The sequence below is a fragment of the Mytilus edulis genome, chromosome 6 (assembly GCF_963676685.1).
Source record: "Mytilus edulis chromosome 6, xbMytEdul2.2, whole genome shotgun sequence".
NCBI lineage: Eukaryota > Metazoa > Mollusca > Bivalvia > Mytilida > Mytilidae > Mytilus > Mytilus edulis.
Genome location: NC_092349.1, coordinates 77,092,066 through 77,108,805, shown reverse-complemented (window position 1 = coordinate 77,108,805; position 16,740 = coordinate 77,092,066). Strand labels below are relative to the sequence as shown.

The 16,740-nt window shown below is 29.9% G+C and overlaps 1 protein-coding gene across 3 annotated transcripts in view; it reads right to left on the bottom strand.

Annotated features, from left to right (window-relative positions):
- LOC139528474 (ubiquitin recognition factor in ER-associated degradation protein 1-like) overlaps positions 1-16,632 on the bottom strand; it is a 38,569-nt gene extending 21,937 nt beyond the window's left edge. Inside the window, exons 1-13 of one of the 3 annotated variants that reach the window (XM_071324460.1) lie at positions 16,499-16,632; positions 13,454-13,583; positions 11,953-11,985; positions 11,603-11,724; positions 10,952-11,082; positions 10,265-10,337; positions 9,709-9,777; positions 8,760-8,837; positions 7,537-7,551; positions 4,434-4,475; positions 3,648-3,736; positions 1,503-1,581; positions 85-403 (exon numbers count right to left, since the gene is read on the bottom strand). In XM_071324460.1, coding sequence (XP_071180561.1) covers positions 335-403; positions 1,503-1,581; positions 3,648-3,736; positions 4,434-4,475; positions 7,537-7,551; positions 8,760-8,837; positions 9,709-9,777; positions 10,265-10,337; positions 10,952-11,082; positions 11,603-11,724; positions 11,953-11,985; positions 13,454-13,583; positions 16,499-16,501 — 933 coding nt within the window. In that variant the 5' untranslated portion in view covers positions 16,502-16,632 and the 3' untranslated portion in view covers positions 85-334. Of the gene's footprint in view, positions 1-84; positions 404-1,502; positions 1,582-3,647; positions 3,737-4,433; positions 4,476-7,536; positions 7,552-8,759; positions 8,838-9,708; positions 9,778-10,264; positions 10,338-10,951; positions 11,083-11,602; positions 11,725-11,952; positions 11,986-13,453; positions 13,584-16,498 lie in introns of those variants that run through there. The other 2 variants (XR_011665597.1, XM_071324461.1) reach the window with 2 other exon arrangements.
- Between the last annotated feature and the right edge of the window lie 108 nt (positions 16,633-16,740).

The window sequence follows — 16,740 nt, the reverse complement described above, 5'->3', positions numbered from 1 at the left end:
CAAAAGTCATATCACTGTCACATCTACAGATATTCATGAGCTACTTTTCGACATGAAGATAGATATGTTATTGAAAACACAAGAGACTGTACATGAAATTTTAATGTTGTATTTCTATGACATATTGCAAATAAACACAAGCAGATTATTTCTGCAAATAAATTCCTATTGTCTTTAATCCTCTTATCAAGTCTTTATGTTTCACAGTATATTGCAAGACAGTAGACTTGTATAGGTGGTTCAACAGTTCTTTCTAACAAAAATAAATAAATAAACGTCCTCTGCACATCTTATGGCCAGTTCAAAAGTCCCAAGTCAGATAAAAATAAACCTTTCATTTCCTTTCTTTCTTCCTTAACATTTGACCTGAACCTGAAAAGGCTTCAAAATCTTTTTCTTCCTCCTGCAGAAAAGAAAAGATAGTGAAATGAACTGGATGGTTTAGATCAGATACATACAGGTAAATACGTTTAAAGAAATATAAATACTATAAGTTGTGTAATTTTAGTACAGTGTAACTTGTGTTATCCAACACACTGGAGGACTAGAACAAAATGTCAGATTAATCAGGGCAACGGTGGATCAAGCAATTTTCATAAGTGGGGGTCCACTGACTGCCTAAAAGGGGGCGGCTCCAGTCTAGCTTCAATGATTCCCTATATAATCAACCAAATTTTTCCCAGAAAAGGGAGGCCCAGGCCTCCTTCTAAATCTTCCTCTGCAGGGTGTCGGAATACTCAGCTTTTTTCTGTAAGGATTGGCATATTTTGGGACCAAAAAAGCAGGATGTTTGAATACTCAGGTGTACGATTAGGCAAGTTACACTGCAACAGTTTTTAGTTTATTATTTTATCATAAATCAGGCTGTTGCTTTTCTCATATGAATTGTTTTACATTTTGTCATGATTGTGCCTCTTATATCTTTCCATACAGTATAAGTTTTGCTAACTATAGTCTTGTAGAAGGCTTTACAGTGACTTAAAGTTGCTTACATTTGCCACAATTTTGCTTTAGATGACACTACCTCATAGGCAATCATACCACATCTTTTTATTTTCAAAGTAATTATAATATATACACATAACATTAGGCTTTAGAGGAGGATGAAGTACTAATGTAAAGTGAAACTAATGCAATATACCATCCAATGACACAACAAAAAATAGAAATATTTAAAGGTAACTGATTAAAATTTATTAAAAAACCATTTTTTTTAAAACTTGCATCCCTAGAACTAAACATATGCAATGCAAGAAATTTCAAATATATGCACAAATAAAATAATGAACTTAATTTATTGTTTCTGTTCCCTGCTATTTTTAAATGAAGCTTTGAAATTGCAAGTACCATAAATACTTTAACAGTAACCATTTAAGTATAATCATAGCCTTTATTCCTATTATGTGACATAAGAAATGAATGTAAATATGTGGGGTAAAATATATGTGTTAATGATACTATGAACAAATAACCAAGCAGATATTCAAAGTGAATCACTTTACCTCATTATTATCTGTGATATTCCTTCGTGTTCTGATAAATGTTATGGTGCCTTTCTTATGTTTATAATTTGGGATTCCTCTGAAATTCAAATAAAATGTATGTGAATGCAACAACCTTAATATTGTAAGTTTAACATGTATCTATAACTTATCTGAAATTGATGATACTGCCATTATCAGTGACTATCTAACTCTTTCTATAGAAGTAATCCCTTTGGGAAATAGAAACTACATGTAATATTGTATGTGAATGATAACACGTCTACATTTCTTATGATATTTATGAAAATGTTTAAGACCATTGTTTTTATAATTGTGCAAAATATAACAATTAAAATATGGCACCTGTTTAAATAGAACTTATAAATAAATTCTGATTTTCATTTTTAAAGCATTTTTTCGAAATCCATTTCATTAATTTTAGTTTTGCCTACTGAGCAATTATCACAACAATTTCCGTCTTAAGAGTAAATGTAAACATTCATTATCACAAACTTGAAGAAAATATGCTGCATTTTACTTAAATTATACAGTCAAAAACTAACAGCTCATACAAGCATAGAGTGGGGTGCTCATTTTCGCCATATCTTTCCACGTTTTCTACAGTTTATGTTCAGATCATTACATTTTTGAAGTATACTGAAATTTCTATATGAAGATAACTTCAAATGCAAAATATTCGTCAGCTTGAAAACGTATTTGTTTGAAAATATTCATCTGAAAAGTTAGATTAAAGGGTGTTTGAAATTGCCTGATGTTTTGTCGATTGGGGACACATATTCGCCGTTTTTATACATCTAATGAAACCCAAATAACTGCAGCTTTAAACAATATTTTTCAAATCAATTTCATTATAGATGGCAATAACAGACATTTTAAAGGTGTACAGAACTGAAGTTTAGGGCAATCAGTCAAAGATTTACTAAGAAATACTTCTTTGAAATCGTGTTTTTCATTCAGGAAATTGGCCGAAATCGTTGTCCGTTTTTCAGTCCTTTGCGGTAAGTGCCGCAATTTTGTCGTAGTTTAAAAAATAATCATATTTGTTATAAAAATCTAAGTTACCGGCATATTTCTTCCATTTCAGCCATCTTATGAAGTATTTACACCTCAAAATTATAAAACGGCGAAATTGTGTCCCCGGCGAATATGCGCAACCCACTCTAAGTCCATATGTCACTTGACCGTTGAGTCTTTAAGAAATGCTTCTTGTGCAGGGGTCGAATTTAAGCTTTTTAGTGTACTGGCCAGCCGGACCAGTGGACTTTAGATCTACTAGTCCGGCTCAAAATTTACTGGTCCTGCAAAAATGACATTCATTTGATAACTACTAAAAGATATGACAAATGTTTAGTTCTATTTTCCTCAGCTGCTTTCCTCTTCTTTATTCCAAAAATAGCACCCCCAATACCCTAAAAATAATTTCTCAAGTTTATTTTTTTGTAAACAAACCGAGATAGAGATGCAATCATTGATTTTAAACGAAAAATTTCTACTGGTACGCCGGACCACCAGCTGACAAATTCTACTGGTCTCGGACCACCGGACCAGCGCCAATTTCGACCCCTGTTTTTGTGTGAAATGGGCGGATAACCTTATACAGATTGTCCTTGTGAGATACAGGCTGATAGGCCTTTATCAGGACCTGAAGCAATCTCTTTTGAGTCACACTTCTGGTCATTTAGTATGTTTGTTTTATAAATAAACATTTTGTTCAAATAATTGAGTGTAGATAATTAGATTTTTTATGAAAAAATATTTTAATATGAGATTAACTTGAAAATGATATCACACTGTGGATTCATTATTGTTAATAGGATATCTATTTTTTATGTATTTGATGGAAATACTCTCACCACAAATTCAAAAACATAACAAAGTAAAAATTTCTACTGGCACTTGCAAGCTGAATTTGGCAAAAAACTTTGAAATAAAATTTCCATGAAATAATCAAGAATAGTGAAAAATTATATAAAAAATCAAAGAATTAAAAAGAGAAAATCACAATCCAGAGCATTATTACTACATGAAATGTTTCATTACATACAGGTTAACATCCCTTGACCAATATCAGAAAGTATGCTTAGGCATATCTCTTAATCTGCATCAAATACTTTGATTTCAATAACATAAGGTTTTACTAACCTTTTGTGTGGAACTGAGTTTTTAACTTCTGGAGAAGCATCCAGGCCTTTCTTTTTTCCATCTAACCTATTACCAGAACCACTAAATGCCTGTAATTGAATATTGAACACAAACTTATATAAAACGATGTAAAAGGTAAATTGCAAATGAAGAAAAGACTGAAAATGAATCAATATTCAATTTCAATTCTATATTCAATTATATTGAATAATAAGGAATACAAAAGTTTCAAATCCAAAATGTTTTCATCACAAGTATTACATGTTATACATACATGAGTAATAGAGTGATTGGAATCTTGAAAATCAATGAAATATGCATGATGATGATAATAATTATAAAAAAATTTGGTAAAACTTTAATAAAGGGAGACCAAACAAATTATTGACAACCTTTATGGAATCACTGTAATATTTTGTCTATGAAGAAAAAAAAGAAAAAATGTGGTGCACACTGAAAAACCTGTATAGCAAGTTATTTTAAAGTGTGAACCACATTTTTTATGTTATATCGAATAGACAGAAAAAATATCAGAGTCTTTCCTTATGATTTGATTCAAAACTCCATTTTTAGCGGGAGTAAATTATTAAAAATCTTTAATGACGTCACAGTCACATGACAAAGTTATGTCTATGAGCTGATAGAAAAAACACTGTCAGCCAATCAGAAGACATGTTACATTCAAAATTAAATTGTAAAAAAATAACTATGATATTCTTTATACATACTGGTACTGCTGATAAAATAATTACACTTCAAATTTTGTATGCTCTATTTGGTACCTACTGTAAAAGCTTTATCCAGATACTCTGACATGTCTATTGGATTCTGAAATAAACAAAGAAAATATACGTTTACTGAAAATATGTACTTGATAACAAATCATGAATACAAATTCCTCATCAAAGAATGTAACTATTGTTGTACTAATTTTATTAAATATAGTAAAATGTCTTAAAAATATTTATTTTGCTCATTGTTGAAGGTCGTATGGTGACCTATAGTTGTTAAATTTTGTATCATTTGGTTTCTTGTGTTTAGTTGTCTCATTGGCAGTCATACCACATCTTCTTTATTATTATCAATAAAACTGATTAATTGAAAGCAACAACTGCTTAATCTTGAGTAATACTTATTAAATGCTAGCTTGTTTTGCTTTGGTTCAAATTGTTACATTTTTAGGAAAGCATATCACCTGGCATATTCTTATAGAATATCATTCTAGCAAATAATTTTTCAGATCACTCTACTGTGCTGAGAATTTTTTTTTATCAGTTACTAAGATTAAAGGAAATTTCATAAAATAGTGATAATAATAATACATGTATTAGCAATCTGTAGTGATAGTCTTTCTATATACCCATGATTTTTTCTTGTGAAATAGAGAAGCAGTAAATACAGACTTGAATCATGTGACTTTGGTTTGACATAAACCAATCAAAAGAATGGATTCCATGTACAAATCATATCAGGTTTGCATTTTTGTATATTGGCTTAATTTATGCATTATATTAAGTACCAAATATTGACCTGATTTCTTTTTGTTTTGTATAATGAAAACTATGTATCAGACTGTTTGCATAATACTTAACAGTGGAATTTTTTTAGAGTTATATATGTTTTTAAATTGATGGTGTCTCTCTCTCATTATACAGAAAGATCAAAGGAAAATTTTAGAAAATAGCATTACATCATTCATATGGTAAAAAGTGTTTAAGCATTACACTTGTTCTTGATACACTATGACAGCAGTTTATGACAGTAGTCCACAACAAAACTGTAATAACTATCTTAACATCTTCTGTGATTAGTCATTTCTGAATGAATTTCAAAACTTTTTTCTAAGATTTTTTCCCCCTTTTTGTTCAACAGGAGGTAAATTTTCATGTAAAAAACATTACAATAGATAAACAAGAGATATAAACTCTTGACAGGAGATTTTGTATACTGACTTTAACCATCATGACTATAGTTTCCTAATTTTTAAGCATAGTATCATTGTATATTATTGTTATAAGATATATCATGCAGTCTGTAACTGGAATTTGTATCGTTATTATCAATATCATGAAAAAACAACATAATCAGTACATGCACATTAGAAAACTGGTAAGCTAGAATTATGATAAGCATAAAGACCACCTGTGTAAGTCAGTATTCAAATGTACACAATTTGGTCTTTATATATTAAAGACATAATTAAGTTAAGTACACTTCAAGAATTCAATTTTCTTTAAAAACACACAAATATATATATACCAATATAAACAAACTTTCTCAATATCAAAAATAAAATGATTTGCTATGCACTGATTGAAATGACCACAGAGATCGAACCCTGAACAGTTGGGGCAAATTTTAACACAGTATTCAAGCTTGATACTGTCTGAATTTGGATTGTGATCAAATTTTTGATATAGTATAGGTTTCTGACACAAAATAAATGTGGTCAAAGATCTTACAAATCTATTGTGCGATACTGTGCAATTGAATGTTTCTTCTTTATTTTTGAAACTCAAAAGTTTTTGAAAAAAAAATATGAACCCCTTAAAAAAATTGGACCCCCAACTTTTTGAATCCCTCCTTGGAGCAATTACCCCCAAACTCAATCCTAGCTTTTCTTTGTAGTATGGAACCTTGTAGTACAATTTCAGAGAGATCCATTCACTTAAACACAAGTTATTGGCCCTTTTGTGGCCCCTTATTCCTGCATGTTTGGACCAATTACCCCTTAACTCAATCCCAGACATCCCTTTGTGATATGAAAGCTTTTGGTACAATCCATCCACTCACACACTAGTTATTGGCCGGAAACTACAAAACTGCTTGTTTTGGTCCCTTTTTGGCCATTAATTTCTAAACTGTTGGCACCATAACCCCAAATATGAATCTCAACCTTCTGCTTGTAACATTTAACATTGTGGTTCAATTTCAGAACAATGAAAATACTTATACACAAGTTATTATCCTGAAACTAGAAAAATGCTTGTTTTGGGCACCTTTTTGGCCCCTTATTCCTAAACAGTTGGATTCCTATTGAACCTTCTTAAAAAAATTAATAGAGATCTATTTCCTTAAACTGAAATTATTGTTTGAAAACCAAATGTGTTTTCCGTTGACAAAGCAGACGACAACATCATACCATAATAGGATCTAAAAAAAAAAATTAGTCGTATACAAAGCAAATTTGAATCTTAAAAAAAATGTTTTATCTTCTTTTTTTTTAATATTGCTAACTATCTATTTTTTGGTATCATACACAATTTTATTATATAGTGCAAAATAACTATTTTTGATGACAGAAAATTAATAATTATGTAAAAATTCTTTACGCAATAAAGGTTCTAATATTATAAATGCTTAACTGTGATAAATCACCCATATGTTTAAATTTGAGATAATTCAGTATTAACCACCAAAAATATGCATAAGATAACAATATTATAACATATCAAAGTTATACATAACAATAAAATGTAAACATTTTGTATATCTATCACAAAAAAGCTGTGTAAACTGACATGGATATTTATTTCAGCACTAAATATAACATCAAGGAAGAAAAAGTGTCTATCAAGCTGATGTCATGATTTAATGATAAATTTACTTTCTAATGATTGAGTGTAAATTAAATGTATGTAGTTACAATGATTAAGCCACTCTGAAGAAATGGTTTGCAGATTGTTGCCAACATCCTGAAATAAATCTGTAGATTTATTTTTCCCCCTTTTTATCATCAACACCTCCTTTTGCTTGTAACATGTCTTTATCAGGCAATACATTATGAATCTGTATATAGCAAAAATTTGATATGAAGTCTTCAAAATTAACAATGAATTCACAATCACACTAAGCTACAGGTGAAAATATGATGACAAATTTTCATTACCTGCAAGGCATGGTGCTGAAATTAACATTAAAAAATCTAATGAAAACTTTATCCATCTTTTATCTTAAGATTAATGTTAAAAGATACATTATAATTTTAAATTTTCAAATAAAAGTTTTTTGATTCATTTCATGTTTTGTCTTGATATTGAATTAAATCCCTAAAGATATATTTGAACAGTCATTTCCCCTTTGTACATATTAAATATTTTCTTCTTACATTTATTTACTAAATGTAACGGAATCCAGTTTGCATAGTGTGGGTATATAATTACAATTGGTTAATGAGAAAACAGAGCATTTGAACAGAAAAGTTTTGACATTTTCAGCTAAATTGTAATGTGTTTTCAAAAGCACTGTTAATCATATGTGTACTTTTTCAATGATTATTTTTGCTTGGTTAAGTTTTGGTTACAGAGAAGGGTGAATACATGTATCTCTCTTTGTTCTGTTATAAAATGACAAGACCAATAAAAACATCCACCAAGAATAAATTTGACAATAAAATAAAAGGCAAAACCAGTACTATATATATATATATATTGCTTGTCCTATACCAAAAAAGGCTTGTTCTCAAGTATAAACTGTTGGAAAATCTAGTGTTATCATTGCAATAAGTGAAAAGCAGATATATGTTTTTCATATTAATATATATTAATTTCGTTTGTAATTTAAGGAAAGTCTGTTGCTTTAAGAATCATAAATCAGTGACTTAATATTTTACGATATATATGCTATATATCTTTTCCTGAAGGTAAGTAACTTCATTACCACTTCGTTAAGTCTTGACAGGCAAGTATTTTTTGTGCTATGTATGTAAACTGAAAATTTAAACGATTAATTCTATTGCTATCTATTTACATGATTGGTTTTTACATAAAATTGATAGCTTTTCTCCATATTTGAAATGTTTGAAAAGCTGTGGGAGTCCCACTGGGACATATCATTACCAATTATGACAGAAACCTTATAAATATATAAGTCCCATGTCTAGGTATCATGCCTCATTTCAAATCCTTCAAGATTAAAAAACATTGAGGGTCATGATGGCCAGGATAAAAACATCCATTATATGTATTGATATTCTTCTTTTATATTATTCCCCAGGTTCACCCCTGACATATATAAAACACTCAAACACTGCTGTCAGGCTAATATGGGCATAAGAGATTGAAATGCAATTGGCCGATACAAAGCATTCAATAATCACTATGTGATACATACATCCATATCTACATCTTCATCATGTTTTTTCTCTGGTCTTTTTGGTTCTTGATAACCAACTGGAGGTGCAAAATCAACCTGTAAAGATTTAGTATGTAATAAATCAATGATGAAATAAACACCAATTGTAAAAAAAATCATAAACATATATTTATTTTTCACCTTTCGTTTTCTTTTATCGGTTGAAAAATTAATCAATACACTGTTAACCAATTGTAAGTCAATTTAATCTTGTATTTCCCTTATGAATTACAACAAAGCAAACAATTTAAGCATGAAAACATGTTGAATAAAAATTATGAGCGTTGCTTAAAAGTAACCCTTTACCATCCACCATCCTCTTTGACTGACAACCATTGACATTTCTACAGCACATTTTCAAAATAACAAGCTTTTCATAACACTAGTATATATTGATAGGGTATTAATAGAGAAGCCAAAAGAGCCAAATAAATGTATAGGTCAATGTGCTTGTTTCGAGATATTAGCCATTGAAATTTGGGCTGGAAAATTTTCTCTCTGGATTTTTCATAGCTTTATCATAGACAAGTTTAAGTTCCCCAAAACTATTAAAAAATAACAAAGATTTTATAAGACCTTTACAGATGGTTTATAATTATACATGTAAAAGATTTATAAATAGGAAAATGGAGGTTAATGGGCAAAATTTTTTAAAGGCCTTCAAATGGATAAAATGAGAGGCTTCCAAAAATCTGACAAAAATCCCAAAACATGACAAGCTAACTTCCTTAACATTGAGTTGAGATCTATGCTTCTTGTACTGTTGAGTTGCTGTCTAATTTTTTTTTGTAGCCAATCTAAAATTGTTCGCAAATATACTGAATTGTGCATGACTTACGATCTACCTTTTTTTAGAGAAACTGACACATTGGATCTAAACATTTTTACCGTATCTGGGGTATATATGTAGTTGATTAGGTTATCTTACATTCATATCACATTCTATAATAGATATAGCATCCTCTGGTTTAGTTTCCAGTACACATAGTTCATACTCCTGCAATAAAACAGAATTTAATCATGGTCTAAAATAGAAATACATCTTGTTAATTTTATAAATGTTCTTTTATTTTTAGTTGATTTTATTTCCTTTTTATCAGTTGCACTATAGGAGAGTGCATCAGTGAAATTCTATTATCTATATAAAACCATTCAAAAATTTACATTTTACACAATTATAAAATGTATATGTTCACCATTAATTGAACGAGAATAATTTGAAAAGCTTTTTTTTTTCTATTTATTCCTGTATTTCATTTAGAACATGTGCAATGATAATTTCTTGTAGGTGACAAATTCACAAGAGATATTCAGATACAACCACTATCAAAAACAATCCTTAAGGATAATAAAAAACGGAATTTGAATTAAAGAATGTAAAATATGTCAATATTTACCTGCCTTCCTTATTAACATAAGATTTGTCCGCTTTAGATAATTAAAAGGTATGAATGATCCTTGCTTTAAAAACAGTGTTGTCTTACCCTTTCATTGTACTTGATTGATATTACATCTCCTTTAGTTAAACAGGCAAAACTTCTCAGCATGTTCTCTAATCTGTTGCTCAGTCAAGGACTTAATAAGAAAATATAAGAGACTAATTTCTACTTGACCCCCAGATGTTTTTTTGTTGTTTTGTTAATCTATATTCCACATTTCCTTTTATTCATTTATACACAATAACTTGAAGATGAATTTGTGATTATGCTAAAATAAATCCTGCGACACTGAGTACAATCAAGTAATGATTATCTTTAAGAGTTTAAATGGTATTTTCAAGTATGGTACCAGGTAGAATTATTTTAACTACATTTGTTTGTTTGTGATGCCACGTTCAACCATAGTTGCCTAGTGACATAATATTCGTGTGTATTACACGCTTTTTCAATGTTTTGCACGTGAAAAATGTTTGTTTTTCTACGTTGGAACATCAATGACATCGACTTGAGCGGAAGTAAAAGCTATATGTTATTAAATGATATATTTAAATGGCTGTTTTCATATACGCTTCTTATTGCCACTACATTTTTGTGCCGTGACCACTAGTACTGTAACTGAATTATTTTGACTATACTTGTTACTCTATATAAATACATGTATACTGAATTGAATATATCTGCAAATTGATGATAACAATAATTAGTCTGTAATGTATTTTTTGTAAAAGATACACAGCTTTAGGATTTGTTATATCTAAGAAGTCAACAGACTGTGGCTGGAACTTTGTAAATGTGGCTACTTTCAATGCAATATTCTCTACTTCCACAAGGTCACCTTCATTTAATAACAGGTTCCTCATCATCTGAAAACAATATAAAAAGGGTTAAATATAAAAAAAACATGTCGCTTATGAATATATAGATACTCCCACAAAACATTTACAAACTCTACTGTAGTTGGCTTCAAACTAGTAATTTATTTAATAACAGGTTCCTCATTGTCTGAAAATGATTTTAAAATGGTTAAATATAAAAAAAAACATGTGTTCCCTATGAATATTGAATGATATTGATAATTCACCAAAAACATTAAACAACATCTTCTATAATTGGCTTCAATCTATTAATTCATTACCATTTGTGAATCTATCATTAAACTAATAACTGCTTACTTTGTCATTTATAAATACACCTTAATCAAAGTAATCTGTGTTAACTCTTATAACATTGACCCAATAAATTACAACAGTCTTCCTTCTGCTGAAACAAACTAATACACAACCATTTGTGTATGAACCTTTAATAACATATCCCTGATAAGGTATTTAAATGCAAACTCTCTAATACAGCTAATGTGATGTATGTGCCTGTTTGTATGCTTACCCAGTAAGGTATATAAATTCTTCCTTCATCAGCTACAAATTCTAATACGCCACAATGTGTGTGTCTGGCTTGTTGATTGTTCCTCAGTTTAAACAGCATAGGGTACTGTATATGTAAACGTGCTGTAAAAACACATTTGTCATTTTAGTTAGTGAATTATTTTGGCAGACAGATAAGAAAACTGGGTAGAACAACATGCATTAAACTTTTGAGATTCCATTTATGAATCTCCCTAATTTAAAAGAGCTCTAACTTTGAAAATTTCTTTTGAATTCAGAAAATGTGTTATTTCCATTATCTAATTGCTTGTTTAGATTTTCAGTACTTAGTTAACATGTCGTGATACTTACTTAGTTGATCTAATGCAGATGGAGGCATAATAACTGAAACGAAAAACACAATGAATTATGAATAAACATGTTGATAGGTTTAAAATATATATATAAATATATACTGATCTTATCCAAGCTTAAGTCAGGAATAAGACACTAGCTTTCACACAGTGTTCATTATATCTCCATTTAGTTCCATTTAGAATTTGATGTTGATGTTAGGTATTGGCTTTTTCAGTAGAATTCATTCCAAGTTACTGAGGTGGATATTTAGGTTCTAATTTTTATTAATAGCTCTTTTGAGTGATTTAGACCTTGTGCTAGTACTACTAGTTAATGTTGTAAATTGTTCAATGTCAAAAATAGAATATATACGATGTTTATTTTGGTTTCTCTAATTCTTCGTCGTCGATTTTTTCTTGCTTTCCTCTGAATCTCCTATTGTGACGGCATGAAAAAAGGTGACCATGCCTGATGATGTCACATAGAAAGAACACATCTTTTTCAAATCATTCAGAAAGAAGGAATACGTTTGCCTGCATATTGTTTGGAAATCATTAGAGAAACACATTCTACCACCAAATCTTATGTAATACGATATTTATCCACTCTCAGCAGTTAAATTTTAAATATTTAAAACGCTCGGCGAGCCTCGTGTTTTAAATTTAAAAATTTAACTGTCTCGAGTGGATAAATATCGTATCACACTCGATGCAGTGATAGAATCTATATTTATTTGATGATTTGTGCTAGGTTGCTATGTCACTGTCATATACTATAGATAGATCTCCTTAAATTCATTCCATCCAGATCTAATGCAATATAATAATTGTCAATTGAGGAACATAAATTCAATGTCATAAACTATTGTTCAAGAATTATTAGTGATATTTGATATGAATGTTTCAAAAATGAAAAAACTTCTAGGCAATATTTCTGATTCCTCAGTATATGGTCTGGGGACACAGTTACCGTTACAGTTATCATTATTTGATTTTTTTTGTCCACAAATAGTCCATAACTTTTTTCATAAATACTCCTTCTTTTATATTATTAATACATTGAATATCAAATAGGTGAATGAAACTATGTGTCAAAACATTGTGAGTCATGCATTTTGTTTCAAGAGTGAAAAAGTTCTTTGGTGTTAAAACTATAGTATATCTGAAGCTAACAATCTGAATTATAGATCCCCTTATTATAAAATTATTCTCATTTTAGGTAACAGGTTTTGATAATTTTGTCTGTATAAATTTAAAATTTGTCCCAAAAAGAAGTACACTGCACTGTAAAAAAATCTTTTTTAGAATGGAGCAGGTTCAATTTTTTGTAAATTGTGTTTATTGTCTAAAAGAAATGAACTGCAAAATAACTGCTTTCTCTGGCCTGACCAAACTACACAAGGAAAGATATTTTGCTTATTGAAAGTTTTTTATTATATATAAATCAAAGATCGTAGATCTTGTCACCCAAATAAAGGGAGATAATCTGTAAGTATAATTATATTTGTTTATCTTACTTTTTCCACCTCTCTCAACGTCTTCTCTGTTATCTAACATGGTCACAGAATAACATCTATATGTCTGTTTAAATCCACCCAGACCTCCACCCAGCTCAGGCCCAAATATGTTACCTCCAAATCTACCAAACTGGAAAATAAAAAAATTATATGAATTATCTGTTAATAATACAATACATTATGTCTGATATTACCATCTTTTATACATGTCTATGTATCATGTGTATTCTAAATTGTCAAATTAATCCATATTAATAATTTTCTATTTTGTTAATCATGGTCTTGGTTTTTTTTTTCATTTTATTTTTTAGTTTAATTTTCTGTTAGCCAAATTTTGAATCAGTTTCTCTATCGATTCGATGAATAATAATTAATTTACATGCATTACACTCTATCTGTCATGGCTGTCTACATTCACATGATTCACCAGTCTTGAGTTGGTTTTTTTATGAAAGAGTTACAACGGTTGAACTGTGGTCAATCAGCATAAACGATCATTTCTTACTGTGACACATAAAACAATTACGGGAAAATGCATGAATTCAAAAGTCTTCTATTGTATCTGGCATTATATCATTTTTTATTTGTAATATTAAAAAATCTTTTGTATATTGGCAGTATGTCAAAATCTTGGAATGTTTCCACTGTCATGACAGTGCTACTCATGCTACTGTTGTCCTATAAATGTTTAAAGGTTTTTCAACTATATGTCATATGTTTTCGTATGTCATATGTTTTGGTATCAACCACATTTCGTGGGTTTAGACGGCATACACGTACATTGTGGCGTGTTTTTCGGTTTCTATATTTGGAACAACAACCACACTTCAACATGACAAATGTGTGACAAATTCAAAGTCGCTTTTAAAAACGTAAGAACTAATTAAATTAAACTTGCCTGTTCAGTCATTCTTATTTAATGTCAATAATACGGATCATAATAGAATAGTTGTTCAGAAAAATTCTGAGGGATTACATGAATTATAGCCATATTGTCTGCCTGTCCCACATCAGATCTTCAACACCATGTATCATCGTACAGCCTATATAGGTACTAACCAAGCGGGCATGATCAATTTTGAACTGACATGGTAACGAAAATCTTTGAATTGTTTTATCAACATTCAGTGTACAAAATTTCTCAACATCTGAAATTCCTGCTCCAAAATAATTTTTGCATCGATTTTTTTCTATTTATAAGACAACTTTGATATTTTAATAAGAACAATCAACTTGTAAATGCGCAAATAGTTGTGAGTGTCACCACCAACTTTCAATTTCGATACAATTGTCGAGACATTTACATGTTTTATCTGAAAGAAAGCTTATACAGGGCAAAAGTAATAGTTACCAATATTAAACCTACCTGTGATTACTCATTCCTTGAAAATGTTTGGGTAATAAACGAGTATGAAAATTTAGTTTTTGTGTACGGTGTACAGCAACTTAACTATATAGATGCATCGTACAGAAGGATTCATGTGGTCAGCTAAACACTGTACACAACGCTTCATTTCGGAATAAAATATCGAAAAAAAAGTATGCATGAAAGATTTCAATGCCAATTATTGAAACACTTAATATTGCAGACACACAATGGCCTTCTATCAGAAAAAGAGTTGCATTGGAAATAGAATTATATCGGATGAGACGAGTGCCAACTTCTTTGACAAGTATTTGCACATGTTTTTTGTAATTATTCTTGCTTTGGCAAAAATAATGAGACATCTCTAATATCATCAACCTATGACCAAATCATTTCTTGAAACAACTATTATGTTTAGATTGAAGTACAAATTGATATTATGTGAACAAAACAAAGATTTTCGTTACCGCATGAGGTCAAAATCGATCATGCCCGCTTGGTTAGTACCTTTATCCGCTGGACTGATGATACACGGTGTTCAAGACATGTGACTGTCATGTGGTTTTTTGGTAATTTATTACAAACCAGGGAGTTAAGGTTATCATGGTTCTTATATATAAAATGGCTGTTCAAAATTATTTTTTTCAATATTTTATTGACAATTCTTTTTATACATCCTTGATACATGAAGATGAAAACAGTCTTAACTTTTTATATTTAATCCTAAATTTTGAAAACTGCATTTTATTTTTTTTTTAAATCATGTATTTTACAAGTACAAACCAGGTGCCAATCTGAAATTAATCAAAATCTAACAATTTCAGCACAAGAAACACCAATCTAAAACTATTTGCTAGTAATTTTTAGTACTGAAAAGTATTAAATAACCTTTTTCATGATTCAAGCAATCACCAGAACTACGACTTTTAAAAGAAAATACTGATTTCCGGATTTTATATAGTCATTTCCTGTTTATGTACTGATCCAATTTTTATTTCATCATGTTCATACGAAAACATATGACGGCGTTTTTTAGACATACAAAAATCGCAGAGTAATTGGAAACAGTAAAAAATCTTAGTAAGCCTTGTCAAAAAATATAGATACCTAAAATCAATCTACAAGTCATGCGTTTTAAATTTGAGTAAACACCTGAATTAAAACTCAACAGTGAAAACCATCAGCAGTGAAAATTGTTATTAGAATGAAAACACATCACACAATGATATATCTAATTTTGTTTTAAACAATTTAAAGATTTACATGGAGACGAAGTCCCCTATTACAGAAGAAAAATCCCCCCCCCCCCCCCCCCAAAAAAAATCAGGTAAAATTTCCAGAAATTTTCATTCTACTAATGAACTCAAAATCGTCAGACTTTTTAAAATTGTTTGTTATGAAAAAAACATTACCTGACGACAGAGTTTCTTTGTTTAAATTGAATGTGACGTCATAACTTAAATAACGTCACAACTAAAATCCCTAACAGCAGAACCAAAATCAGAAATGTTACGGTATTTCCGTTTCTCTTTTTAACATGTTTGAATGAAAAAAATCGTATAAACTTCGTCCCCATTCACTGGTAATGCCTGTCTCATATTACTTAATCTAATTATTATATGAATTTGCTGTATTTTTTTAACTATCAACTTATGTATGTAGTTTGATGTTTTCATTACCATTTTTGTATTGTTTGGTTTTTCTTTGGATTTAACCGTGTAATATTCTAAATTCAACAAAATGACTCAGTAGGAAATAAATCGAAAGTAAATAACCAGTGTGAATTATGTTGTCAATAAGTCTTAGTATATTCTTTTCCTGAAAAACGCAAAACTGATTCAGCTTTTGGGGCTAAAAATAGACTTTTCTTAACTAGGTTATGATTGGCCAATTTCTACTTTCGTATTGAAAATTCTACCAA